Below are 27,201 nucleotides of genomic sequence, written 5' to 3'. Positions count from 1 at the left end.
TCAAATCTCCTAAATCACGAAGCGTGTGGTGAGCGTGGGCGTGGGAGCCCGGCAGGCTCACTCAGGCATCCCGCAGGCGGCAAGGCGGGAAAGTGTCTCCGGTCCTGCGCGGTTCTTCCCGGCTCGGAGAGCGCGGGAGCCGCTGGCGCGCGGGGCTCCTCCCGCGCATGCGCAGCGCACTGGCGCGTCTCTGGCGCTGCGAGCTCCGGGCACCCGGGTCGCTCCCCGTAGCCGCCTCTCCCGGGGGGCCCGGCAGGGATGGAGCCGCTGGACGAGCTGGATCTGCTGCTGTTGGAGGAGGGCGGCGGAGCGGAGGCCGCGCCGCGAGAGGAGCTGTGAGCGAGCGGGCGAGCGGCGGGCGGTGGGCGCTGTCTATCCTGAACGCGGGCGGGACTTACGCAGGCTTTTCTGGCTCTAGCCGGAGGGTTTTGCCTCTTCTGAGTGTTGTTAGAATCTGGTTTTGAGCTCGCTGTTTCCCACACGACAGCTCACCAGTCATTAATACGTTGCATTTTTATTTTTTTACTTGCGTGTGTGGACTCGCTTGTGGCGGTCGGAGGAGTACCTGTGGGAGTGCTTTCCTTTCACGTGGGACCGCGGGAGCGAACTCCGGCCTTGCCAGCATTCCCCTTTAGTCAGGCCCAGTCATATTATTAATTTACGTGCTTATTTGCATGTGTCTGATTTTAGAGGCACCTTCCGGAGCTGGAGTTACAAGCAGTTGTGAGTTGCCTGGTGCGGGTTCTGGGAATTGAACTCAGGTCCTCTGCAAGAACAATACATATTCTTAACCTCTGTGCCATCCCCTGGCCTTGTAAGAGCTCCTGTAGGTGTTACCGTCTACGTCAGGAAACTCACGGTGTGAGGCTAAGTAGGGATGTTGAGTGATACATTTACAAAACAATGGATTGTGCAGCCAGCTGAAGTGATTGAAGTGATTGGTAGGGGAAAGAGGAAGGCATTCTTCATTCATTCATCCATCCATTCATTCATTCATTCAATCATTCATTCATTCATTCATTCACTTACACACTTACTGGTTTAGGTCGTTGAGACGTTGCCCTGGCTATCCTGGAACTTGCTTTGTAGACCAGGCTGGCCTTGAATGCACAGAGATCCCTTTGCCTCTGCCTGCAGAGTGCTGGGATCAAAGGTGTGTGCCAGCATGCCTGATAGCATTTGGCATGGAGAGAGCAGGTGACTTGTTAATGAATCCAGATACATGGAGAGAGCAGGTGACTTGTTAATGAATCCAGATACTCAGTGCTTGAGACTCACTGTTGAGACCCGCCTATGAATGACCCTTTTCTGGAAAGCCGTGGGGGAGTTTGCTTTCTTTGCAAGGAGAGGGAGGGAGGGTAGGACCACTTCCTGCCTCTGTAGTATGTTAAAACTAGATTTCTTTAGTGGTGCCCGGAATGCAGTAGACCGCAGCCCCAGTGCTGTAAAGATTATTATGACTGGCAACTCCTGGCGGGAATTGCAGTGAACCTCCCGTGCTGCTCTCCCCAACCCCCACCCCGCCCCGCCCCCTTTCCTTCAAGCAGTAATGGGGGTAAGACACAGGCTGGCAAGCAGGTGCTATGCCACTGAACTGTGTCCTGCCCAGTTTATCAGTTGGAAAAAAATCTGCCTGCTTCTGCCTCTCCAGTGTTGAGTTTAAAGGCATGCGCCACCACCGCCTGGCTTTTTATGTATGTTTTACACGGAGAGGAGTCACTTTCTGTTTTGAAATAGTGCTTGGTGTAGTCCAGGTTAGCTCAAACTTCCTATGTATCTAAGAACAACCTGGTTCTCCTGTCTTGTCTTCCCAAGTGCTGGGATTACCGACATGAGCCACCACACTCAGTTTATGCATTGCTGGGGATCAGATTGACCCCTGGGCCTTGTACATGTTTGGCAAGTACTCTACCCACTGAATCTCAGCCCCAGCCCATTCTTTATAACAGGAATATCCCTACCCCTTCCACAACCCCTTTAAGGTTTTCAGGAAAAAAGGAGACCTAAAAAACTAGAACATTGGCTTCCAGATAGTGCACTCTGATAGGATAGTTTTTATGTTTACGTTTTAGACTTCAGAAGAAGGTGGAAGCTTTCTTTCCTAAGACACTTCTGAGCCAAGGGGAGGATAACCGATACCTGGTACTATCTGTGGAGACCGTACAGAATGAGAGAGGAGACGAAGAAAAACAAGTGGTCATCACTGCATCGAGGGAGCAAGAGCACCAAGAGCTGTGCATCCTGAGGAATGGCTGGTGACTGGCACTTGACTTTGAGCCGTGGTTGGGTGGTCTGGAGGTGGTTTCTTCTTGCTTGCTTGATGGTACAGGGTCTCACGTAGTCTAGGCTGTAGTTGAACCAATTATATCTTGTCTCCACATGTTGGGAACTCCAGTCCAACTAACACTAGGGTATCATCTGAAAGAGCCCATCAAATGTCTTGTGTGGATTAACTGTTTAAAAGGAGGTGGCGGGTAGTTCGAGAGTAACAGTGCCTGCCACCAAAACTGGCAACCAGAGTTTGATGCCCGGGACCCACATAGTGGAGGAAGAGGACTGACAGATTCTCCCCATCCAACACGTACACCCAAAATAAATATGTTAAAAAAGACAAAGAATAATTCTTAAGGGAGGGGAAAAGGAAGGTATGAGGGATGGATCAGTGGCTAAGAACATTTGATGACCCTGCAGAGGTCCTGGGTTTGGTTCCCAGTGCAGCTCATAACTGCTGGTAACTGCAGGGATATGAGACTCTGCTCTGGTCTCCTTGGGCACTGCACACATGTGGGCACATGTGTATATGCCTAAATAAAATGAAAATAAAAATTTTAAGAAATGGGCTGTATCTGGCTCATTGAAAGTGTGGCCTTCATTCTAGCCTTTTAGTTCTTTTGTGCTCCAAACCGACAATCTTATTTAATTAAAAACTTTTTTTTGTTTAAAAATTGCCGGGTGGTGGTGGCGCACGCCTTTAGTCCCAGCACCCAGGAGGCAGAGGCAGGCGAATCTCTGTGAGTTCAGCCTGGTCTACAAGAACTAGTTCCAGGACAGCCTTCAAAGCCACAGAGAAACCCTGTCTCAAAAAACACAAACAAAAAATTAATAGAACTTTCTGTGTGTGACTGTTTTGTCTGCATGTATGTATGTTCATACACCGTTTGTGTACCTGTGGAGGCCAGAAGAGGGCTTTAGATCCCCTGGACTTGGAGTGGTGACCCATAATGTGGACACTGGGAACTGAACCAGGGTCCTCTGCAAGGGCAAGCAGTGCTCTTACTTAACCACAGAGCTGTCTCTTTAGTCCCTCCCGCTACTTAAATGAAATTTAAGACCCGGGTGTCTAGAAATCCTTACTCTTGAGATAAAACACTCGGTGCTTCTGGGTGTGTTTGACTGTGGGAATCTGGGTTGTATATTTCTGCTTCAACCTTGCCTTTTCTCAGGTGCTCGGTACCCGTGGAGCCTGGGGACATCATTCATTTAGAGGGAAACCGCACGTCTGACACTTGGATAATAGATGATGACCTTGGGTATCTTATTCTGTACCCTGACGTGCTGATCTCTGGCACAAGTGTCGCCAGTAGTATTCGGTGTATGAGAAGAGCTGTCCTGAGCGAGACTTTCAGGGTAAGTGACTTCAGCGCTGTTTAAACAGTGCCCTCCTCTGCTGTGCTGAGGGTGGGAGCCAAGGCCTTACTGTGCCCCTGGGCTATATCTTCAGCCCCAGAGGAACCCTTCACACTCACTAGTTGTTCAGTCCTGGGGGCTTTACAGAGGGCAAATGGGCTGAAAGCAGATGTGTGGTTTGCCCAGAGTCACATAACTGGTGATGGTAATGTTATACTTTATTACACCAGGTATCTGGTCCTTTGCACTGAATTTTATTTAGCATTTAATAGCAGTGCTTATCTCTGAGAGTGCAGGACTATGTCCCGCTCCATTCTTCTTCCTAAGCTGAAGGACAACGTTCTTAGTTTGAAAGAAAAATTCCACGGGAGGCAGGTTGTAATCTGAGTAGCTAGCTGCCCAGGGCGGAGAGAGAAAGCCATGCTGCTTGAGTTAGGCCAGCGTGGAGGTCAGCTACATGGAGGACAAGCAGCCACAAGATGGGGTAAGGAACTTTAGGAAAGTGGTGAAGAAAGTGTTGCAGGAAGCATGGTAAGAAAGGGGTAGAAAGAAGAAAAGAGGCGGGCATTGGTGGTTGCATGCCTTTGATCCCAGCTCGCAGAAGGCTGCTGGGTCTCTGAGTTTGTGGCCAGCCTGGTCTACATAGTGAGTTCCAGACAGCCTGGGCTACACACAGAGAAACCCTGTCTCAAAAAAACCAAAAAACCCAAAATCAAAACAAACAAACAAAAAAGAAAAGAAAAGGAAAAAGTTATGTTTCTGTGAATTATTCAGAGAAGAGGGCCGACCCATGAGGCTTCTCGTCTGCTGCTCAGTAAGGCTCTGCCTTTAAAGATGCATATTTATTAATCCTTCGAGAGTTCCACGCAATGTATTTTGATCATCTTTACTTCTCCCTGATCTATTTCAACCCCCTCACCTTGTGTTTTGTTTTGTTTTTTTTTTTTTGGTTTTTCGAGACAAGGTTTCTCTGTAGCTTTGGAGGCTGTCCTGGAACTCACTTTGTAGACCAGGCTGGCCTCGAACTCACAGAGATCCACCTGCCTCTGCCTCCCGAGTGCTGGGATTAAAGGCGTGCGCCACCAACGCCCGGCGACCTTGTGTTCTTTTTTCTTTTTCTTTTAATGACCCACCAAGTTCAGTCCTGTCCTTATGCCCCTGGGTACAAAGCCATCAATGGACTTGGACTTAGTCAGGCTACTGAGGGCCATACCACTAAGGAAAACTGACTCTCCCTCCCCCAGAAGCTGTCACATGTCAATGTCTTCCCAGCTAGAGGAAGGGGCTGGTGAGCTCCAGCCACCTCTAAAGCAACTGCACAGCAAAACCACTGAACTGGACTACTCCGTGGGTAGAAAGAAAGGTTTATTTGGGGCATATTCAAAATTGCCTTAGCTGTCTTGGAGGATGCTTCTGAGGGCCGGGTGAGCAAGAAGAGTAGCAATAGGCTGGGAAAGTCTTGCTGGTTCTAAAGAGACAGGTGTCGGGGCAGGAGAGAGCTTGTAAGCACAGGAACAGCCTGATGGTTTCAGTGTGTGTTGGGGGCAGTTTGTGAGCCAGAAGAGCCTGGCTGCTACCTGGTGACTTTGGTATGTGCTGCTGGTATGTGTTGATGGGTCACTGGACACCCCACTGCTGAAGGTAGTCAGCCAGTCATCTGCAGTGGCAGATAAAGGAGGAAATGACTCTTCCTGAAAACCAGAAATCTGACTCACAAGTTTTTGAGGAATGCTGACTTTAGACTTTTGTTTATCTGCTAACAACCCTCTATTTGCCTGGTCAGAGTCCAGCCTGAGTTCAGTCCAGACTAGTTTAGACATTGTCAGTGGCACTGCCATTTTGGGGTACGACTTTGGAGCTAACATGCCTCCATGATTGAATGTTAACTGGCTTGATCTTGTGTAAGTAACCACAGCTGCTGTGAGTTCATAGGTGGTCTGGAACTCTATGTAGATCAGGCTGGCCCAATCCTCACAGAGGCCCACCTGCTCTGCCTCTCAAACATTGGGATTAAAGCCAGGCACCACCTGCACTTCCTTGCATCTGGCTATTTTTTGTTTTTGTGACAGTTTCTCTGTGTAACCCAGGCTGACCTTGAACTCATAGATATCCGCCTGCCTCTCCCTCCCGGGTGCTGGGATTAAAAGCGCATCTTGATGATTATGATGTGGGTTCCAGGAGTTGAACTCAGGTCAAGTAGGTTTGTGGGTAAGCATTTTTACTAGCTGAACCAACTTGCTAACCCTGAATGATGTCTTTTTTTTTAATGTTTTATTTATTTGTTATATATACAGTCTTCTGCCTGCGTGCCAGCAGAGTTTATCTGTGTAACAATCTTGGCTGTCCTGGAACTTGCTCTGTAGACCAGGCTGGCCTCGAACTCACCAAGTGCTGGGATTAAAGGCATGCTCCACCACCACCTGGCAACTTTTTTTATTGGGAGGGGTGGATTATTAAGTAATAAAGTACTCTAAAAATACTAAATCTTTGAAAATATCCTGGAGTTTTTAATAGTGAATGATGATTATATTAGCAAAGGTTTTGTTGTTTTATTTGTTTTCCTATGAGTATGGATGTTTTGTCTTCATGTACATCACTTTTGTACCTGGTGCTCTTGGAAGTTAGAAGAGGGCATTGAATCCCCTGAGACTAGGTGGACAGGGGATTGTGAGTTCCAAATGTAGCTCACTGGCAACTCTTTCCCATCCCTAACCACTGGTCTCTCCTCTAGGCAGAGTCTTGCTATGTAGGCAATGGCTATGTAGTCTGTGACTCACAGTGGTCTATGTGGAGGTAGAGGTAATACGTGGCTATCTCACCCCACAAACATTTTATTCTGGTAGAGAGAGTTAAGTGCCTTCAATTTTCTTTTATTTAGATTTATCTCAACTTTTTTGTAAGTCTTTTGAAATCATTATTTCCATTCTGAAAAAAAAAAAGCCACTATGAAGCCAGCAGTTGTCTTAGTTCATGTTGGCTTCATAATGTATATTCATTGTGTTAATGTGTTGTGGCATGAGATGTGCTAATGACTTGTTTTAATAGGTCTCTGATCCAGCCACTCGCCAAATGCTGATTGGTACAATTCTCCATGAAGTCTTTCAAAAAGCCATAAGTGAGAGCTTTGCCCCAGAAAAGCTGCAAGAGCTTGCTTTTCAAACTCTCCAAGAAATAAGGCATTTGAAGGAAATGTAAGTAACTGAGAAGAACTACAGAGGCAGTCTCACCCTGTAGTTAGCTTGTTGCCTAGAATTCAGGTTTCTGGAAGGAGATCCTTTAGTATGAGTTAGCATAGCCAAAGTTCAGCCATCCCGTTCACAGTACCCTGTGGTGTCTCTGGGCCACAGGGAGTCTTGGGTAATATTGCTGAAATACCCCACACGTGTTCAAGGATGGAGTCCTGCACACCAGGCTGGTCTGGAACTCTCAGAGATCACTGGGATTAAAGGCGTGTGCCACCACTGCCTGACCTCATTTATATTTCTTGTATTTATGTTTTCTTACCCAATTTCCCCTCCTTTTTTTTTTTCAGGTATCGACTAAATCTGAGCCCAGATGAAATAAAATGTGAAGTTGAGGAGTATCTCCCCTCCTTTTCTAAGTGGGCTGAGGACTTCATGCGGAAGGGCCCTCCCTCGGGATTTCCTCAAATGCAGCTTTCTCTGTAAGAAGTGGATTTTGTTTATGTGGTGTTCAGATTTTTAGACAGGATTCCTTTGTGCTTGTTTATTCGAAGTTTTGTTGGTTTTGGTTTTTGAGACAGGGTTTCTCTCTGTAACAGTCCTGGCTGTCCTGGAACTCACTCTGTAGACCACTTGCCTCTGCCTCCTGAGTGCTGGGATGAAAGGTGTGCACCAGTAAACCTGGATTAAAGGTTAAACTTCTATAACTTATCATCTTGTTATTGTTTTTCACAAATTTTTATCTACAATATGTTTCCATGACCAGAAAGAAAGATCTAATGAGTAATTTTATTTTCATTCTAATGTTAATCCTTATCATTTCATAAGCACTTTCACTGTGAGAATAGCTTTAATTTGCTTCACCTTTTTTTAAAAGGTCTGTCTCTCTGTCTATTTATCTTATTTATCTATCATGTATATAACTTTCTGCCTCCATGTATTCTACACACCAGAAGAGGGCACCAGATCACATTATAGATGATTGTGAGCCACCATGTAGTTGCTGGGAATTGAACTCAGGACCTCTGCAAGAGCAGTTAGTGCTCTTAATCTCTGAGCCATCTCTCCAGCCCCTAGGCTCATCTTTTATGAATGAAGTTTTTCTTTTTTCCATTTTTTTTTTGTGGGGGCGGGGGTTTTGAGACAGGATTTCTCTGTATTGCTTTGGAGGCTGTCCTGGAACTAGCTTTTGTAGACCAGGCTGGCCTTGAACTCACAAGAGAACCACCTGCCTCTGCCTCCCGAGTGCTGGGTTTAAAGGCGTGCGCCACCATATTAGGTCTTAAAATGATTTTTGGAAAGCACCTCCTTACACCACTGTAATTCTTCGACAGTTATTACAGCCACAGGGCTTATAGTAGCAGCCTGAGCATCGGTGTGTTGCAGGATTCAGATCAGTCAGTCACTTGCCAAAGAACGTGGCAGCTTTTCTATCTTGTGATGCCAAGTACAGTACTTGTTCAGAATATAACAACAACAACAAAACCTCCAGCAGCCAGAAGAGATAATTGTGTGGTCATCAGGGCTGCAGGTGTAGAGTGAGCTATATTCTAATTAAGCATTCTGTGTTTCTTTTTAGGCCAAGTGATGGTAGTAACAGAAATTCATCTTGTAACATTGAAGTAGTAAAGTCACTGGATATTGAAGAAAGCATCTGGTCCCCTAGGTTCGGATTGAAGGGCAAAATAGACGTTACAGTTGGTGTCAAAATACATCGAGATTGTAAAACAAAATATAAGATAATGCCTCTGGAGCTTAAAACTGGCAAAGAATCAAACTCTATTGAACACCGAAGTCAGGTATAAATCTTAAACATTTGTAGGGCTTAGGGTCTTTAAGCACACACTCTTGTTTTCTTACCTACATTCAACGCAGGCAGTGTTTTTGTTTCATGTTGCACTCTTTAATTGGAATTCAGCATGCTCGGCTTGTTTTATCAGTGTTTACATCCTCAGAAGAAAGTTTTCTTAAGCAGATTAGTATAAAAGCTGACCTTGGGGCTGGGGAGACTGCTCTGCAGTTAAGAGTGCTGGCGGCTCTTGCAGAGGACCCAAGTTTGATTCCCAGCCCCCACATGGCTCACAGCTTCCTGGTTCTGGAGTTCCAGGAATCTATCCAGCAGCCTTGTTTGGCCTTTTCAGTCACCAGTGCAGTGCACAGACATACACACAGGCAATACATCCATACACATAAAATAATACAAATAATACACTTAAAAAATGAAAACAGCTGAACTTGGGAGCCATTCAAGCCAGGTTACGATGCTAAACTAGCTGCCCAAGCAGATAACAAGAAAAGGAAAGAAGTGAGTGCTGTTTCCAAAACCCGATTCGCATTCCTATATGTGGGGGAACTCAGTGTATTTGGAAATTCTGCCAAGTACATTGGCTGAGTCAAAGCAGACTTAGCTTAGTGCTTCGTATGCCTCACTGACCATGGAACAGTGTATGTAATGTTTACCTAGATGCCATTTCTTTCACCCCTAGTCCATCAACTCTTTTATTTTCAACTCTCATATGATTGTTTCTGTTTTCTTGAGACAGAGTTTCTCTGTTTAGTTTTAGCTGTCCTGTAGCTCACCATGTACACCAGGGTGGCCTGGAACTCACGGAAATCCTTTTGCTTCTACCTCTCAAGTGTTGTGGTTAAAAGCAGGCATTGTCATGCCTGGCTTGATTATTTTTTAATTTTGTTTTGTTTTTCGAGACAGGGTTTCTCTGTATTGTTTTGGAGGCTGTCTTAGAACTAGCTCTTGTAGACCAGGCTGGCCTCGAACTCACAGAGATCCGCCTGCTTCTGCCTCCCGAGTGCTGGGATTAAAGGCGTGCAGTACCACTGCCCTTTTGCAGTCTGTACTCTTAACTGCTCAGTCACCTCCAGCCCTTGCCAAATTATTTTTCACCTGTTGGCTTTTTGAGACAAGTTCTCTAGTTCTGGCTGTTCTGGAGCTCGCTCTGTAGACCAGGCTGTCCTGGTACTCAGAGATCCACCTGCCTCTGCCTCCCTAGTGCTGGGATTAAAGGCGTGCGTCACCAATGCCCAGCCACAGTTTGTCTTTTTGACAGTCTGTCTTCCACAGGTGGTCCTGTACACACTGCTAAGCCAGGAGAGACGAGAGGACCCTGAGGCTGGCTGGCTTCTCTACCTCAAGACTGGGCAGATGTACCCTGTGCCCGCCAACCATCTGGACAAAAGAGGTTGAACTGTTCCGTTCCGGCTCTACTTCCCTGATCCTGTTCCCTCCCTTTTATGTTACTAGACCATATGACAGGCCGAATTTTGTAGTTATATATTTTATATAATTACTATTTATTTTTACTTTTCATCCGTGGGCGGAGTGCAGAGATAGAGATTGAAGAGTAACTTTGTAGAAGTCGTTCTCCTTCCATCTTTATGTGGGTTCCAGGGATTGAACTCACGTCTTCACATTTGCACAGCAAATTCCCCTATCTGTTTAGCCTTCTTTTTTTCCCCCTTTTGTTTTCTTTCTTCTTTTTTTTAAAGAATTTTAAGCTGAGCATGCCTCTAATTACTGTATCCCAGCATTTGGGGCAGACAGGTCTCCCTGTGGGTGTGGGTGGGTGGGGGCATGCTCAGCCACTAGATTCTGAGCATAAAAGAGATTTATACCCTGGAGGGGTGTGGAGGAGGGATGGTGGCCCTCAGATTGAGCAAAGAGTGGTTCTTAAGGAGAGAAGAGAAAGGGGGGAGGTCTGCACTAGGGTGAGTTGGTAAGTCCTGATTGGACAGGGTAGCCAGTGCAGCCAAGTAATGAATTTTGATTGCTGGACCTTGGTGTTTAGTCTCAGGAATGAATGAGTCAGTGGCCAAATAAGAGAGTGGATCTTGTGGGGTTAGCTTTAGGAATGTAATGTAACAGCAAAGGAGAGGGAGGGGAAAAGGGAAAACCTGTCTGTAGTGCTTGGGCCTGCTAGAGAGCCAGCCCTCTGCTCACAGTGCTTACTTGGTGTGAGAGGAGGTTGTTTCAAACCCTTGTGTTCAAAACCTTGGAGTGCGCCAGCGTGTTGTGCAGCTGGTTAACTCCGATATAGGGGCAGATGTCCATATTCTTTACTCTCGTTTTTAAGTCTGCAGCTTTTACTGGTAGATAGAAACTCTGCTTCGCTCTGAAAAGCCAATTTTGCCTGTCCCTAGAACTGCTGAAGCTCAGGGACCAGCTGGCGTTCTCCCTGCTGCACCGTGTGAGCAGAGCTGCTCCCGGGGAGGAGGCACGGCTTTCTCCCTTGCCACAAATAATCGAGGAAGAGAAAACTTGTAAATATTGTTCACAGATGGGCAACTGTGCTCTTTATAGCAGGTAAACGTGCGTGTGTCTGTGTGTGTGTGTGTGTGTGTGTGTGTGTGTGTGTGTGTGTGTGTGTTTGTGTGTGTGTAGGAGGGAGTCTTATGTAGCCCGGCTGGTGTCAAGCTTGCTATATAGTTGAGGATGACCTTGAACTTTTGGGAAGCAGGGTCAACTAGAGCCAGGGTAGCACCAGATGTCCTGGAATTTACTATGTAGACCACACCTGATGACCTTAAACTTGTGGTCTTCCTACTGCCACCTCTCAAGTGCTGGGGTTATTGGTATACATTGCTTTAATGAATAGTATAGGTGTTTGCTTTTTTTTAAACATTCCATTTTTATTCATCTTGATTTTTTTATTTGCACATATGTTTGTGTACGTGGGTACCCGTGACCCCAGCACTTGCAGGCAGAAGTAAGAGGATGGCTGGACATATGAGGCCAGTGAGGTCTGTGTAGAGTTGCACGTCATCTAGGACCATGTACTGAGACCCTGTCTCAAAAGAAAAAAACACCCTGTCTATGCCTGTAACTACAGCTCTAGGGTTTCCAGTGCCTTCTTCCAGTCTACAGAGACACTTGCACACCTGTGGCAAAGAAAGGTAGCAGATGCCTTTATCCTAGAGTTCAGGAGGCAGAGACAGGCATATCTGTAAGTTCCTGGGACTGTAGTGAGACCCTGTTTGTTTGTTGGAAGAAATGTTAGCCTGTAGTGTAAGCCTATTTCTTGAAAATGTTACATTTTATTCTCAATATATTGTATGCTTTAATATAACATATTTGCATCTATATAAAATGTTTTAAGTTATTTTCTTTTTTATTATTATTTATTTTTAAGTTTAAATTTAGATTAGAGACAAGGTTGCTTCACAAGTCAGTTCCAGGTCCCTCTCCGTTTCCCTCCCCTCCTCCCTTGCCCTCCCCTCAATGTTTTAAATTATTAAGCAAAATTAGAGTCCTGAATGGTTTTGTTTTGTTTTTTGTTGTTGTTGTTGTTGCTTTTTTTTTTTTTTTTGGTAAAACTTTTGTTAGTGTGCAAAAAAACAAATTTTATTTTTAGTGAGAATGAGCACCAGGCACACCACCCTAAGTTATCAGGGTATAGTGAGCGGAGGAAGGGTAATGCAGTGTTGAGTTTTTTTTTTTTGGTTTTTTGAGACAGGGTTTCTCTGTAGCTTTGGAGGCTGTCCTGGAACTCGCTCTGTAGACCAGGCTGGCCTCGAACTCACAGAGATCCACCTGCCTCTGCCTCCCGAGTGCTGGGATTAAAGGCGTGCACCACCAACGCCCGGCTCAGTGTTGAGTTTTTAAACTCAACAGTCTTTACTTGTTAAAAATCACATGGCTTATAGAATGTTGAATAGTTTTTTTTTTTTTAAGGAAAACTAGAGGAAGTTACGACAGTCATAGTGTGTGTGGGTGTGTGGGTGTGTGTGGGTGTGGGTGTGGGTGCGCGCACGCGCGCCCATGCACTTGCGCTCAGTTTAGGAAAGGAAATGTGTTTTTGACTCTAATTGGAACTTTGTATTTAGAGCAGTTGAAGAACAGGTGGATGACACTTCCGTCCCAGAGGGCATGCTGTCCAAAATCCAGGAAGAAACACGGCATCTGAAGCCGACCCACTTGAAGTATTTCAGTCTGTGGTGTCTCATGCTAACCTTGGAGTCACACTCTAAAGACAACAGGAAGAATCATCAGAATATCTGGCTAATGTCTGCTCCCGAAATGTAGGTGTCCACTGAATACATAGCAGTGGTGGTGTGCTGTAGCCTTTGGAAGTCATGACAATAGAGGTTGTGTAGTGTGTTAAAGTCACGGTTTCATGAGGACTCAGTTGGTAAAGTGGGTGTATTACAGATATGAGGACCTGAGTTTTAATCCCCTGTCCCCATGTCAAGTAGTCCCAGTGCAGGGGAGACTGTAGACCAAGCTGGCCTCGAACTCATAGAGATCCTCCTGCCTCTGCCTCCTGAGTGCTGAAATTAAAGGAGTGCACCATCACCATCACCACCTGGCAAAAAAAAAAAATTAAAGGACAAATGTGTTAGCATGGATTTCCAGGGGTCTCAGGCCAGCAAGATTGCTCAGGGAGTAAGTGCACTTCCAGCTAAGCTTGATGATGTTAGTTTAACCCTGGGATTCACACAGTGGAAGGGATTAAGTCCGTTCTGGGAGTTGTCCCCTGACCTTCACAGAAGCAGCTTGGCCCACGTGTGCACACACTCGCCACACAATTAGTAAATTTTTTTCTAAATTTTCATGGGCTATATAAACAAACAAATTGTAGTAGAAAACACAACATATATATACAATGTCAGTGGACACTATCCCCCATTCTTTTGTAGGGAGGAGGTTGGCAACTGCATTGGAAACCTGGTCCAGAAGGAGCCTGTGAGGAGAGTCTGTGATGGACAGTACTTACACAGCTTCCAACGGAAAAATGGTGCCATGCCAGCCACCAATCTGATGGCAGGCGACAGGATTATTTTAAGTGGAGAAGACAGGAAACTGTTCGCTTTGTCTAAGGGCTACCTGAAGGAGATGAACGCGGTAGCAGTAACCTGCTTGCTTGACAGGTAATAAAGTGCTTCTTTGGGCAGCAGCTTTGTCAGCGTGGATCTCAGGGACGCATGTATTCATCCCCTTAGGGTGCATAGCCGCGTGATTAACCATAATATTCGGAGATGTGCACATAGGACTGGGGATGTAACCGGTGGCAGAGTGCTTGCCGGGTGCACCAGGCCCTAGATTCTATCTCCAGTGCCGTGAAAGCTGATCAACTAAATGAAACACAGCCGTCACCAGTTTTAGACTTTCATAACCCCAAAGAGACATGTGCCCTGTAGTGCTCATCCCCTGCCCCTTCACTCCCTAGCCGCTGTCAACTACACGTATTTTTTTCTCTTTTGCGATAAGCTCTTGCTACGTAGTCTACATCAGCCTGGAATTAGCTCTGTAGCCCATATTACAGAAGACCTGGCAATCTCGGCCTCCAAGCCCCTAATCTGTTTCCTATCTCAGGGAGTTTTCCTCTTAACCATTTCAAACAAAGTGACTCAATATCAGGTCTTTGGTACCTGTATTTTTGCCACAGCATATTGTGTTCTTTTGCCATGCTTTTATTTGTTTTATTTTATGCATAGAGAGTGTGCACCTCCACACCCGGCAGCACCCAGCCTCTCTCAATAGTTCTCTCTCCAGCTCTTTTTCTTTTATGCTTTAGGTTTGAACCCAGGGCCTCACCGGCAATAGGTGAAAACGGTCACCAAGTTACATTCCCACCTCTCCTTACCACTTAGTGCATTGACATCAGCAATTGAGACAATGGGGCCTGGCAAGATGGTTGAGGAGGTGCTTGCCGCTCAAATCTTATTCTAGGAACCCACAGAAAGGAGAAAGGAGAGAACCACTCCACAGAAGTGACCTTCCGACCTCCACACACAGACTGTGACATATATGCCCCCACACTCCACACACACATACGCAATAATAACCTCTATGACCCCCATGCTCCATTCAGAGCCTTCTTAGCAAAGCTAATTCTTCCATCCACGGTTAGTGCACAGCATGCGGAGCCTCTATGAGACCGAACATGTTGCCAAAAGGCATGATGGTGGGGTGTGGTACTATGTGGAGATTTTAGAGACTTCAGGGCAGTTCTGAAACGTAAAATATAAGGAAGGAAGTGGTTAAAGCTGGCTCAGTATATGTGGTCTGTTTATAAAAATTGACACCTATTTTGCATGTATATATGGGAGTGAGCTTGGACTTGCATGTGTGGTCCAGGTTGACGTGGAATATGCTGTGTAGCTGACGTGACCTTGAACTCTGATACGACCTTGAACTCTGATGCTCCTACCTTCCACCTCCCAAGAGCCAGGATTACAGGCGTACACCCTGCACTCGGCTCTTTTAGACTTTGAGCTAGTAGCAGTATGGGCCTTACACAGCCTGTGTGAAATGAACACATCCATATGTATTTGTTTTATTGTTTTAGGAACTTGTCAACACTCCCAGATACAACATTGTTCAGATTAGACCGTGAAGAAAAAAATTGTGAGATAGATACCCCATTAGGAAATCTCTCTAAATTGATGGAAAACACCGACACCAGGTTGGTAATGATGAAGGAGAATGAATCTCCCCACTTCTCTTCAGATACTAGTAAAAGTGCTTTTGTTTTTCCTTGCAGCAAAAGACTTCGGGAATTAATCATTGATTTTAAGGAACCTCAGTTTGTGCCCTACCTCAGTTCCGTTCTCCCACATGATGCGAAGGACACTGTGGCCAACATTCTAAAGGGTATGCCGTAGCCAGCATTCTAAAGGGTATGCCGTAGCCAGCATTTTGATTTGATTTTCTTGATTCTCTGTATAAGTTAAGTTATGCCCGGTGTCCAGTTGCTTAGCAATTGATTAGACACACAGTTATAAATGGCTTAGTGGGCAAGCTCACTTGCCTCGCAAGCCTGATGAGATGGGTTTGACCCTGAGACCCACTGGTAAGATCAAGATGCGGTGGCTTTCATCTGTGACCCAGCACTCCTGTGGTGAGATGGGACGGTGGGAGCAGGAGACTCAGCCTGCAGCTCCTAGGCCAGCCAGCTGACCTTGAGTATGCTGCGTGGCAGAAATAAGGGAAACCCTGCCTCAAAACAGCGGAAGGAAGCCAGGCAGTGGTGGTGGTGCATGCCTTTAGTCCCAGCACTTGGGAGGCAGAGGCAGGCAGACCTCTGTGAGTTCAAGGCCAGTCTGGTCTACAAAGCCAGTTCCAGGACAGCCAGGACTACACAGAGAAACCCTGCCTCGAAAAACCAAATGAAACAAAAATGGTAGAAGGAAATCATCATCAGCTCCTGAAAATTGTCCCCTGACCCCCCACACACACACTAGCACACATGTTCCTGTATATACATCATACACACAGTAAGTTTTTTTGTTTTTTTTTTTAAAGATTTATTTATTATGTATACAGCATTCAGCCTTGGATGCCAGGAGAGGGCACCAGATCTCATTACAGATGGCTGTGAGCCACCATGTGGTTGCTGGGAATTGAACTCAGTCAGTGCTCTTAACCTCTGAGCCATCTCTCCAGCCCCCACACAGTAAGTTTTACAAAGGTAGATAGAGACTCACTGTGATAAAGTACTTGCCACCCAAGAGTGAGGACTGGAGTTCACATCCCCAACACCCATATAAATGCTGGCTGGGCGTGACAGTCAGCCAGACCAGGGCATCCCTGGAGCAAGCTGGATAGCCACCCTGGCCCATAATGGTGAGTTTTGGGTTTAACTTGCTTTAATAAGTAAGGTAAAACATGACTGAAGAAGGCTCCCAGTATTAATCAACCTTGGGCCTCGGGATGCCCACACATAAATGCACTTGCATGCATTTGACAGTGCATTAATTTGAGTACTTAGCAGGTAGAAGCTGCTGAATTCTTGAGTTCCTGGCCAACCATGACTATATAATAGACCTTGTCTTGAAAAGCAAATCACTGAGCCCATTGATGGTGCATGCCTTTAATCTCAGGCGAAGGCAGAAGAATCTATGAGTTTGAGGTTAGCCTGGTCTACAGAGCTTGTTCTAGGAAAGCAAAGGCTACACAAAAACCCCTGACTCATAAAATACAAAACAAAATACTCTGCTAGCTTTTTCTCCCTTTGTTTTTTTTTTTTTTTTTTTTTTTTTTTTGAGATAGGGATTCTCTGTCTTGGAAAGGCTGGCCTCAAACTCACGGATCTACCTGCCTCTGCCTCCCGAGTGCTGGAACTAAAGATATGCACTGCCACCACTCCCGTCTTGCTTTTTCTTATAAAAGGAGACTTTATGAGCCAGACATTGTAGTATGCAACCAATCCCAGCACTTAAGAGGCCAAGAAAAGTGAACATTTCAGGGCCAGCCTATTCCACACAATCTGCATAGCAAAAGTTGTCTGGGTGGTGGTGGAACATGCCAGAGCTATGCACAGGAGTGCTGCCTGGGGGTGGAGGAGAGCTCACTAAAATGAAATGTTCTTGCTTTTGTTCTGTGAAATTGAAATGCAGGTTTGAATAAGCCTCAGAGGCAAGCAATGAAGAAAGTACTTCTGTCAAAAGACTACACGCTCATTGTGGGGATGCCAGGGACTGGAAAGACAACTACGATATGTGCTCTTGTAAGCTCTGGAACTAACTGCTTGTACTGGGTTCTTCCTGCCTGAGTAGATGATGCTCGGTATCATAGCTGCTGGATTTTACCAAGTGTGATGGCTCACCCCTTTAATTCCATCACTTGGAGGCAGAGACAGTCAGATGGATATATGTAAGTTCAAGTCCGGCCTGGTCCACATAGCGAGTTCCAGACCAGCCATCAAAACAAAAAAATGATAACTTGCATGGTGGTACCCTCACTGCTCTGGGGTCCTTGGCTAAGTAGAGGATCCCTGTGAGAGTGACATGATTATAGCATAATAAAAATGCCTCAGGCTGCCAAGAAGGCTCAGCTAACAAAAGTGCTTGTTACTGAGCCTGGTGACGTGGACTCAGTTCCAGGATCCATCTGGCAGAGGGAGAGAGCCAGCTCCTGAAGGTTGCCCTCTGACCTTCATTTGTGGGCCGCAGCATGCATACCTACACAGGAATGAATAAGATGTTACAAAAAAATTATACCGTATGATTTTTTAAAATATTTATCTATTTATTTATTACATATACACTTTTCTGCCTACACGCCAGAAGAGGACACCAGATTGAATTGTAGATGGTTGTGAGCCACCATGAGGTTGCTGGGAATTGAACTCAGGACCCCTAGAAGAACAGGCAGTGCTCTTAACCTCTGAGCCATCTCTCCAGCCCCATACCGTATGATTTTTATAGGTGATTTTGGTTTATAATTCTTTAGAAAAGTTACCTAATCCCTCTGGGATTCAGGTCTCTCTGAAAACTAAGCCTGTTACCAGTCACCTGGGTTCAGAGCCATGTTTCTCTTTGTCTCCCATCTCTAGGTAAGGATCCTCTCTGCCTGCGGCTTCAGTGTCCTGTTGACCAGCTACACGCATTCTGCTGTTGACAATATTCTTTTGAAGTTAGCCAAGTTTAAAATAGGATTTTTGCGCTTGGGTCAGTCTCATAAGGTCCATGCAGATATCCGGAAGTTTACAGAGCAGGAGATTTGCCGATCAAGGTCCATTAAGTCCTTAGACCTTTTAGAAGAGCTCTATAACAGCCATGTAAGTCTGACTCTAACGTGTGTGTGTGCTCATGCATGTAAGCATCACAGGACAACCTCTGCTGGTTTTCAGGTGCTGTCCTCTTTTTTTTTTTTTTTTTTTCTTTTTGAGACAAGATTTCTTTGTCCTGGAGGTTGTCAAGTAGTCTAGGCTGACTGGCTGGCCGGCCATCAAGCCCCAGGGATCCACCTGTCTCCACAAAGAGTTTTTGTTTGCCTGCCTGCCTGCCTGCCTGCCTTCCTTCCCTGCCTCCCTGCCTCCGTGCCTCCCCCTCTTTTTCCTCCCTTTTTTGATATGGTCTCTTACAGACCAGGCTCACCTTGAAGTCACTGTGCAGTCAAGCCTGCCCTTGAATGCCTGATCCTCCTACCCAGCCTCTCTTAAGTGCTGGGGTTATAGGCCTGTGCCTCCATACCTGGCTTGCTGTTGAGTTTGGGGACTTGACACACGTTAGATACTGGCCCTCTTTGTGCATACACAGTTTCCCGATCTCCCTCTGTGTAAGCTGACTTTTTGTCCTCTTCACAGGGCCTCTTGCAGAATGAGGGAGTTAGTAATATACCAGGTGTCATGGTGTGGGCTTGTTATCTCAGCTACTCTGGAGGCTCAGGCTAGAGGTTCCCTCAAGCCCAGCAGTTTAAGGCCAATCTATGCTACATAGTAAGTTGGAGGTGGAAGTCCTGGACTACATAGCAAGAGTCTATCTCGAAAGTCAAGCAAACAACCAAACAAACTATAAATGTTTTGGGATTAAATAATATTGAAGAATTCTTGCTGTTGGAGGGGTATGATTTTAATCTTTTAATTTAAAAAATGAGAAAACACAAGTACCTTTTTTGACTACTAACTGACCTGTTTTTTTTTCTACTTACATTTAGTTGATAGTTGCAACAACCTGTATGGGAATAAACCATCCAATATTTTCACGGAAAACCTTTGATTTTTGTATTGTGGATGAAGCCTCTCAAATTAGCCAGCCCGTTTGCCTGGGCCCCCTTTTTTTTTCTCGGAGATTTGTGTTGGTGGGGGACCATCAGCAGCTTCCTCCCCTGGTTCTAAACCGGGAGGCAAGGTAGGTAGATGCTCTTGCTTGCTTCTGTTGCTGTGCCATCTTGGGGGAGGAAACATTTTATTAGGCTTACAGATTACTGTCCATCCTTGAGGGAAGTCAGGTTAGGAACTGAAGCAAAGACCATTGGGGAACACTGCTTATTGACTTGGTCCCAGGCCTTTCTTATACGGCCCAGGACCCCCATCCATTGATGGTATACTGGGCTGAGCCCTCCTGCTCCTGCATCAGTTAGCAGTTGTGAAAATGCCCCACACATATTCCTACATGTCAATTTTTTAAAAGATTTATTTATTTATTATGCATACAGTGTTTTGGCATGCAGGCCAGAAGAGGGCACCAGATCTCATTACAGATGGTTGTGAACTACCAGGACCTCTGGAAGAGCAGCCAGTGCTCTTAACCTCTGAGCCACCTCTCCAACCCCCTACATGTCAATTTGATAGAGACAATTCTTGCATTGAGGTTCCCTATTCCCAGTGTGTTTAATTGGCAACAATGGGGACAGCAGACATTTCATTTTAGTGTTTTGTTTTGTTTTTGTCACGGGTTCTCATTATGTATCCCTGGCTGGTGTAGAACTCACTGTAGACCAGGGTGGCCTCACTTCAGAAATCTGCCTGTGTCTGCCTCCCAAGTGCTGGGACTAAAGATGTGCACCCACACTCGGGCTTCAGTTTTGTTTTAATAGATTGGATTTTGCCATATTGTCCAGGCTTGAAGGAGGCTTCTAGAGAGTTGGGACTGTAGGCCTCTGTCACCTTCAGTATTGGTGTTTTCACTGTAGGAGCTGGGGTTGTAGCTCAGATCTCAAACTGTGTGTCTACCATGCACACAACTTTGGGGTCCACCCCCAGCGGTGCATAAAGCAGGCGTGGCACACACTATAATTCTAACACTAGGGAGATAAAGGCAGGAGGATTAGAAATTAAGGAGATCTGCTGTCTTTGAGTTTGGGGACCCACCTGGGATACTTGACCCCTCTTTTAAAATAAAAAAGCAAGTTTTAGTTTTAAGCTGGGGTTCTGGGAACCGGTGAGGTAGCTCAACAGGAAGAGCACTTTCCCAAGCCTGAGGAGCCAAGCTTGTTCCCTGGAGCCTCCCTCTGTAAAGGTGGAAGGAGAGAGCCACCAAACGACACTGTCCTTAGACCTCCACAGGGACACCTCATCGGGGGCACAAAGCACACATGCAGAAGATGTACACTAGTAGGTAAAGTTAAAGAATTCTCTGGATTCTTTTAAAGGGACAGTCTGATTGTTAACGGGCTTGAACGTGTTTTGTTGGCAGAGCCCTGGGCATGAGCGAGAGCTTGTTCAAGCGGCTGGAGCAGAACAAGAATGCCGTTGTGCAGTTGACAGTGCAGTACAGGATGAACAGGTGTGTGTGTGTGTGTGTGTGTGTGACCGCGGCGGCCTCCAGCGCTCCGCATGCTTGTTTACATCCAAGCTGAGGCTGCCTTTTTTTTGCCTTTCTTGCAGCAAGATTATGTCCTTAAGCAATAAGCTCACATATGAAGGGAAGCTGGAGTGTGGTTCAGACCGCGTGGCCAATGCAGTGATAGCCCTGCCCAACTTCAAGGACGTCAAGCTGAGCCTGGAATTCTCTGCCAATTATTCTGATAACCCCTGGCTGGCTGGAGTGTTTGAGCCAGACAATCCTGTTTGTTTTCTTAATACAGATAAGGTAAAATAAGAATGAAGAAAATCTTCAGTATTTTTTTACATTTGTCCTAGGATTTAGATTTCTCAGTTACTAGTACTTTTTGAGCTGATTACTTAAAAGCAAATGTAGCGCAGATGCTAATGCTATCACATCTCAACGCTGCATCAGAGTCTTGTCTATCATTCTTGTTTTTCTTTTTACTTTTTTTTTTTTTTTTTGAGTGAGGCCCTGGTTGCCCTCAGACTCAGATCCATCCATCTGCCTCCTGTCTCCACCTCCTTAGTGCTAGGATTAAAGGCCTGTCACTCCAAGTGCTGGGATCACCTTCATGTGAGCTCTGTTTCTCTTTTAGACTGGGTCAATTCCATGTAGCCCACGGTGGCATTGAACTCACAGAGACCCATCTGCCTCTGTATCCTGAGTGCTGGGATTAAAGGTGTGCGCCACGACCGCCTGGCCTCTATGGCTAACGAGTGTGGCTAGCTTTGTACTCTGATCTTCAGGCAAGCTATTTGTTACCTAATTAACATAATATTGCTGCAAGTCTTTGTAGCCCCGGGTCCTTGCAGCGTAACCCTGACCGACTGCGTCACTGACTCACATTTCTCTGCTTAGGTCCCAGCTCCAGAACAAACTGAAAATGGTGGTGTGAGCAACATCACGGAAGCCAGACTGGTTGTCTTTCTAACGTCGGTTTTTATTAAGGTTAGTAGAGCTCTCAAGGACAGTCAGTACGCATATGGAGTCATTTAATACCAACTGTCTTGTTAAACATTGTTAGACTGTAAGATGAGGGGGTCGGGGGCTGGAGAGGTGGCTCAGTGGGTAAGGGCTGATGCTTTTAGAAAGAACTGGAATTCAGTTCCCAACATCCGTGTTGGACGCTTCACAACCACCTCTAGCTCCAACTCCAGCTCTGAAACCCAAACCTCAAATAAATAAATAAAAGATGAAGAGACTGAATGCTAATCATTTAGAAAGCTTCAGAAGTTTTTGTTGTATTTTGTGACAGGGTTTCTCATTATATAGCTCTGGCTGTCCTGGAATTCACTCGAGTCCGGGCTGGCCTCAAGCTCACAGAGATCCACATACCTCTTCCTCCAGAGTGCTGGAATCAAAGGCGTGCACCACTAGACCCAGTGAAATTAGTTCTTCTTACGGTGGCCACTGAGGTTTCCGTTTAGTGTCGTTGTGTAGTATCCTTAGGTTAGAAACCTGGCTGTGAGTGGGATAGCAGGAAGTTGAAGGTCTGGGGAGAGAACATAGTAGATGAAACCACTCTTCTTTGCCAGGCTTGAGGACCTAAATTCGGACCCCAGCAGCCATATAAACATCAGGTGTGCTTGATGGCCTCCTGTAATACTAGTGCCCAGGAGGCGGAGATGGAGAAATCTGGTTAGCTAGACTTGCCAAATTGGTGAGCTTGGGTTCAAGTGGGAAACCCTGCACCATTGTGTAAGGTGGAGAGCGAGGAAGACACCTGCCCCCAGTCTCCGGCCTCTGAATCCACAGGTAACCCTCACACACAGGCACCCAAACTCATGCAAACCATATGCACATGCAGAAGATGAAAATTTAAATGTTTCAAAAATTGCGGCAAAACTGTAAATAGCAATAAATTCAGTAAAGCTTAAAGAACTTAGAAATCAGGATGTTTCTTTTAAATCATTTTCTTTTTCCGCTTAGGCTGGCTGCAGCCCCTCCAATATTGGCATCATTGCACCATACAGGCAGCAGCTAAGGATCATCAATGACTTACTGGCATCTTCTTCTGTCGGGATGGTCGAAGTTAACACAGTAGACAAATACCAAGGAAGGGACAAGAGTCTCATCCTGGTGTCCTTTGTTAGGAGTAATAAGGATGGAACTGTAAGTTGACTGTTCACTGCTAATCCATCTGCGATCTTTCTTCCTCCGTCTCTCCCTCCTCCTGCCTCACTGTATCGGCGCTAAAACTCACGAGGCCAGGCAAGCAGGTCACCATTATAAGCTACACTTTATCGCTCTCTAAACCTTTTTTTGTTGTTGTTTTTTGAGACAGAGTTTCTCAGTAGCTATGGAGCCAGTCCTAGAATTTACTCTAGACCAGGCTGGCCTCAAACTCACAGAGATCCACCTGCCTCTGCCTCCAGAGTGCTGGGATATTAAAGGTGTGCGCCACCACTGCTCAGCCTAAGAACATTTTTTAGACATTTATTTTATATATATATTGGTGTACCATTGTGTGTGCCTGGGGCCGTTGGAGACTAAAGGACAGTGTCAGATCCCCTGGAACTGAAGTTATGGATGGTTTTGAGCTACGATGAGTGTGCTGGGAATCGAACCTAAGATGTCTGCAAGAGAATCAAGTGCCCTAATCCAGGCCATCTCTTCAGGCTCCCCTCTTACTCTTTGTAAGACTGGGAGGCAGGTGGCTCAGTGGATAAAAGCATTTGACTTTTTTGTCTTGAGACAGGGTTTAACTCTATAGACCATGCTGACCTAGACCTCAGAGATATGCCTGCCTCTACTTTCTGAGTGCTGGGATCTCTGGGATTAAAGGCATGCACCACCACCGAGTACATTTGGCTCTTAAGTCTGATGGCCTGTGTTTGATGCCCAGAAGCAGCCATATTGGAGAAGGAGAAAACTGACTCCCCAAGGTTGTCCTCTGACCTCACTCATGTGCCATAGCTTACATGCACTGACACATGTCATATGTGCAATAAATAAAAATGTGATCAAAACAAGGGCATGGGCAAGATACTTTCAAATTCAGAGATATCTCCAGGTGTTTTGTTTTGCTTTTGTTTTCTACTCTTTGATTCCTTTTAACTTTATTATTTTATGTGTATGAGTAGTTTTTTGTTGTTGTTGTTGTTGTTTTGAGACACAGTTTCTCCCTGTTATAGCCTTGGCTGTCCTGGAATTCCCCTTTGCAGACCAGGCCAGTGGACACTCACAGAGATCCGCTTACCTCTGCCTCCAGCGTGCTGGGATTAGAGGCCTGTTTGAGTGTTTACCTATGTGTATGTCTGTGCACCTTGTGTGTGCGTGGTGTCTGAGGAAGCCAGAAGAGGGCATTGGATCTGTGGATGATTGTGAGCAACTGTGTGGGTGCTGAGCATTAAGCCAGGTCCTCTGGAAGCCAGTGCTCTTAACCACTGAGCCGTCGCTCTAGCCACAACACCTTTTTCTTAACTGTGTAATCCATCCATGTGGTTTTTTAAAAGACACCCAGCAAAAAGTCTGCTTCCTTACTCTGTCCCTCATACTCCTTCTTACCTCACAGAAAATCAATCTCTTTGCTTCTTGTGACTTTCTAGATCATGTACATGCCATTCTAGACTATGCTTTTCCACGTAGTGTGTCAAGTATTTCCTACAATAGAGGCTGAATCAGGAAGATCTTGATTTGGAGGTTTGGCTGGGCTATATAGCAAGACTGCCTCAAAATACAAATGAAAAATAACGGGCCTGTGATCCTAGTACTTGGGGGATGGAGGTAGATGGTTAGGAGTTCAAGGGTAATCTCGACTGTTTAGCAAGCTTGAGTCTGGGTGGGCAACGAGACAGCCTGTCTGGAAAAACGAAAAGAACAATAAAAAATGCTAGGGCCATTCAAAGTAAACCATGCCCTTAGTTACAACAAATTCAAATATGTAACACGACCGGGATAATTAGAAACTTTCTTTGTTCCAGCTTGGTGAGCTCCTGAAAGATTGGCGGCGGCTCAATGTGGCGATAACCAGAGCCAAACACAAGCTGATCCTGCTGGGCAGCGTGTCCTCGCTGCAGCGCTTCCCTCCTTTGGAGAGGCTCTTTCACCATCTGAACACAGAGCAGCTAATATCCTTATGTGTGCAGCTGGCCACACAGGCTTTGCTGCCGTCGGTTCATGCCCTTGAGTGAATGGAAGCTCATGTCTGTGTTTCTCATGGGTGTATTTCAAAGACCATTTTGACTATGGCAAGGGAACATTTCATAGGAAGGCACCAGTAACGTAACGATGGACAGGGATGGTCTGTGGATTGAGCAAGGGAGAGGTAAGGGTCTGATTTCCCATCTGGAGCCAGTGGAAATGGGCTGTTCCTTCTGGTTCTATAGCCCCAGATTTTTTTTTTTTTTTTTTTTTTTTTTTTTTTGGTTTTTCGAGACAGGGTTTCTCTGTGGCTTTGGAGGCTGTCCTGGAACTAGCTCTTATAGACCAGGCTGGTCTCGAACTCACAGAGATCCTCCTGCCTCTGCCTCCCGAGTGCTGGGATTAAAGGCGTGCGCCACCAACGCCTGGCTAGCCCCAGATATTTTATCCTGTTGATTTGTGCTACAGCTAGAACGGTGAGGCTCTGTGTGGTGTAGCGGGTACCCACTTTTAGCCCCAGTACTGGGGAAGCAGAGACTTGTGAGTTTAAGGCCATTCTACATAGTGAATTCCAGGACAGCCAGGGCTTATAATAGACTTTGTCTCCCAAAAAAAAGGCAAAGCTGACCTAGACTCTTAATGAAGTTTGTGTGTCAGCCTCCGACTTGGGGTTATAGGCATGTTCTACAATGCCTGGCTTCCCATTGTTTTGTTTGTTTGTTTATTCATTTATTTATTTGAGGCAGTCTTTCTGAAACCCTGGCTGGCCATGGTCAAAGATCCTGCCTTTGCCTCTCCAGTGTTAGGATTAAAGCAGTGGTTCTCAGCCTGTGGGTCACGACTCCTTTGGGGGTGGGTAGTCTGACTACCCTTTACAGGGGTTGCATATCAGATATCATGCATATCATATATTTACATTACAATGCATAACAGCAAAATTACAGTCATGAAACAACAATGAAATAGTTTTATGGTTGGGGGTCACCACAGCTTGAGGAACTGTGTTAAAGGGTCAAAGCATTAGGAAGGTTGAGAACCACTGGATTAAAGGGTATTCACCGCACTCAGCTCCCAGTTCCATTATAAGCAGGTTATTTTATGAGGTATATCCCAGGTCGGCCATGAGTGGACTGTAATTGAAGGTGACTTTGAAGTTCTGATCCTTTGCCCACCACCTCCTAACTGGTGGGATTCAGGCTTGGGCCACCACACCTGGCTTTCTGTTACTTTTCAAGTAGATTCTTCTCTCCCCTCCCTTTGTTCCTCCCCATAGGGTCTCATGTATCCCAGGTTATGGAACGACTTACTGTACAGCAAACGATGATCTTGAACTCCTAATTGAGTGCTGAGGCTGTAAATGGGCACCACGGTGCACAGGTATATTTCTGCTGTATCTGTCTTCCTTAATTTGTCTTACATCATGGATCTTCCATCAAGGGAGCACGAGAGTCTCTGCCATGTTCTAGGTGATTCTCAAAGAGGATGAACTCCATCCACACTCCTGCCTCCAGAGTCATAAGCATTCACCTGATGTCCCAGCTTATGTTTGCTGGGAATGCACACTTAAACTGTAAGGATAACTTTTGGCTAAAAGGTAAAATATGAAGTGACTGTTCTTTTCAAAGTTCCAGATTTGTCTTTTCATTAGTGTAATCTCGTTAAACATGAATCCTGTCACCACATGAAATTTTACTGTGAGAGTCCCGATGAACCCCAAACTAAAAAGTCTAAATTTGTACTTCAAGTATGTATGTATATGACCAAGAAAAGTGTTTAAGATTTTTCTGCCTTTGAAGGTGGATTGGATTTGGGGTCTGTACTTTAACCCAGAAGTTTCAGTTATAACCCAAGGTTCAAATCAGGTCTAATTCCACCTTACATATATGGTGACATTTTTACGAAAGGGTCCCATCTCCTACAGGGAAAAGCTTCTACCTCACTTAATGGAAGTTAAAATGTGTGAAAATTGTTGGTGCTTCCACCTTCTTTATTATTGAACGGGTAATTTAATAAATTGTTTTATACTGATAGATTTGACTGGGTCATTCTTTGTTAAAGGATTTCTGTGTGGAAATAGGGTCTCATGTATCCCAGGTGACCTTGAACTTCTGATCCTCCTGCTTCCTTCCACTCCTGAGGCACTGGGAGTCCTGACGTGTGCCGGCATGCCTGGCTTGTGCAGTGGTGGAGATGGAGCTCAGGGCTTTGTGCCTGTGCATCCCATCAGCCGAGCCACCCTCCGCCCCTGGGGACTGATTAGCTCAGGTGCCTAGCTCAGGTGATAGGTGAAAAGTTGCTCATA

General features: G+C 45.7%; 1 protein-coding gene across 1 annotated transcript; it reads left to right on the top strand.

Annotated features, from left to right (window-relative positions):
• Positions 1 to 179: 179 nt before the first annotated feature.
• Dna2 (DNA replication helicase/nuclease 2) lies at positions 180 to 26,929 on the top strand. The gene is made up of 21 exons (XM_040732255.1): positions 180 to 335; positions 2,073 to 2,255; positions 3,444 to 3,627; positions 6,673 to 6,818; positions 7,160 to 7,291; positions 8,389 to 8,608; positions 9,889 to 10,006; positions 10,965 to 11,127; positions 12,648 to 12,842; positions 13,461 to 13,691; positions 15,113 to 15,229; positions 15,308 to 15,417; positions 17,163 to 17,272; positions 18,101 to 18,325; positions 19,204 to 19,397; positions 20,685 to 20,774; positions 20,876 to 21,080; positions 21,675 to 21,764; positions 22,746 to 22,928; positions 24,740 to 24,886; positions 26,317 to 26,929. Exons 1-21 carry the CDS (start codon positions 259 to 261, stop codon positions 26,383 to 26,385), a joined length of 3,189 nt encoding a protein of 1,062 aa, XP_040588189.1. The 5' UTR covers positions 180 to 258; the 3' UTR covers positions 26,386 to 26,929.
• Positions 26,930 to 27,201: the final 272 nt, after the last annotated feature.

This window comes from Mesocricetus auratus, unplaced genomic scaffold (genome assembly GCF_017639785.1).
Source record: "Mesocricetus auratus isolate SY011 unplaced genomic scaffold, BCM_Maur_2.0 Super-Scaffold_100027, whole genome shotgun sequence".
In the NCBI taxonomy this organism is placed as follows: Eukaryota; Metazoa; Chordata; class Mammalia; order Rodentia; family Cricetidae; genus Mesocricetus; species Mesocricetus auratus.
Note: the sequence above shows the minus strand (reverse complement) of the source record. Positions and strands in the feature narration are given on the sequence as shown.

What these genes read in the sequence shown, in the direction of transcription:
- Dna2 (XM_040732255.1), top strand. Translation starts at nt 259, where the DNA reads ATGGAGCCGCTGGACGAGCTGGATCTGCTGCTGTTGGAGGAGGGCGGC. An exon ending in ATGGAAAACACCGACACCAG is followed by an intron (nt 15,230 to 15,307) that starts GTTGGTAATGAT and finishes TTTTCCTTGCAG; the next exon opens with CAAAAGACTTCGGGAATTAA. An exon ending in GTTCTAAACCGGGAGGCAAG is followed by an intron (nt 19,398 to 20,684) that starts GTAGGTAGATGC and finishes TTTTGTTGGCAG; the next exon opens with AGCCCTGGGCATGAGCGAGA.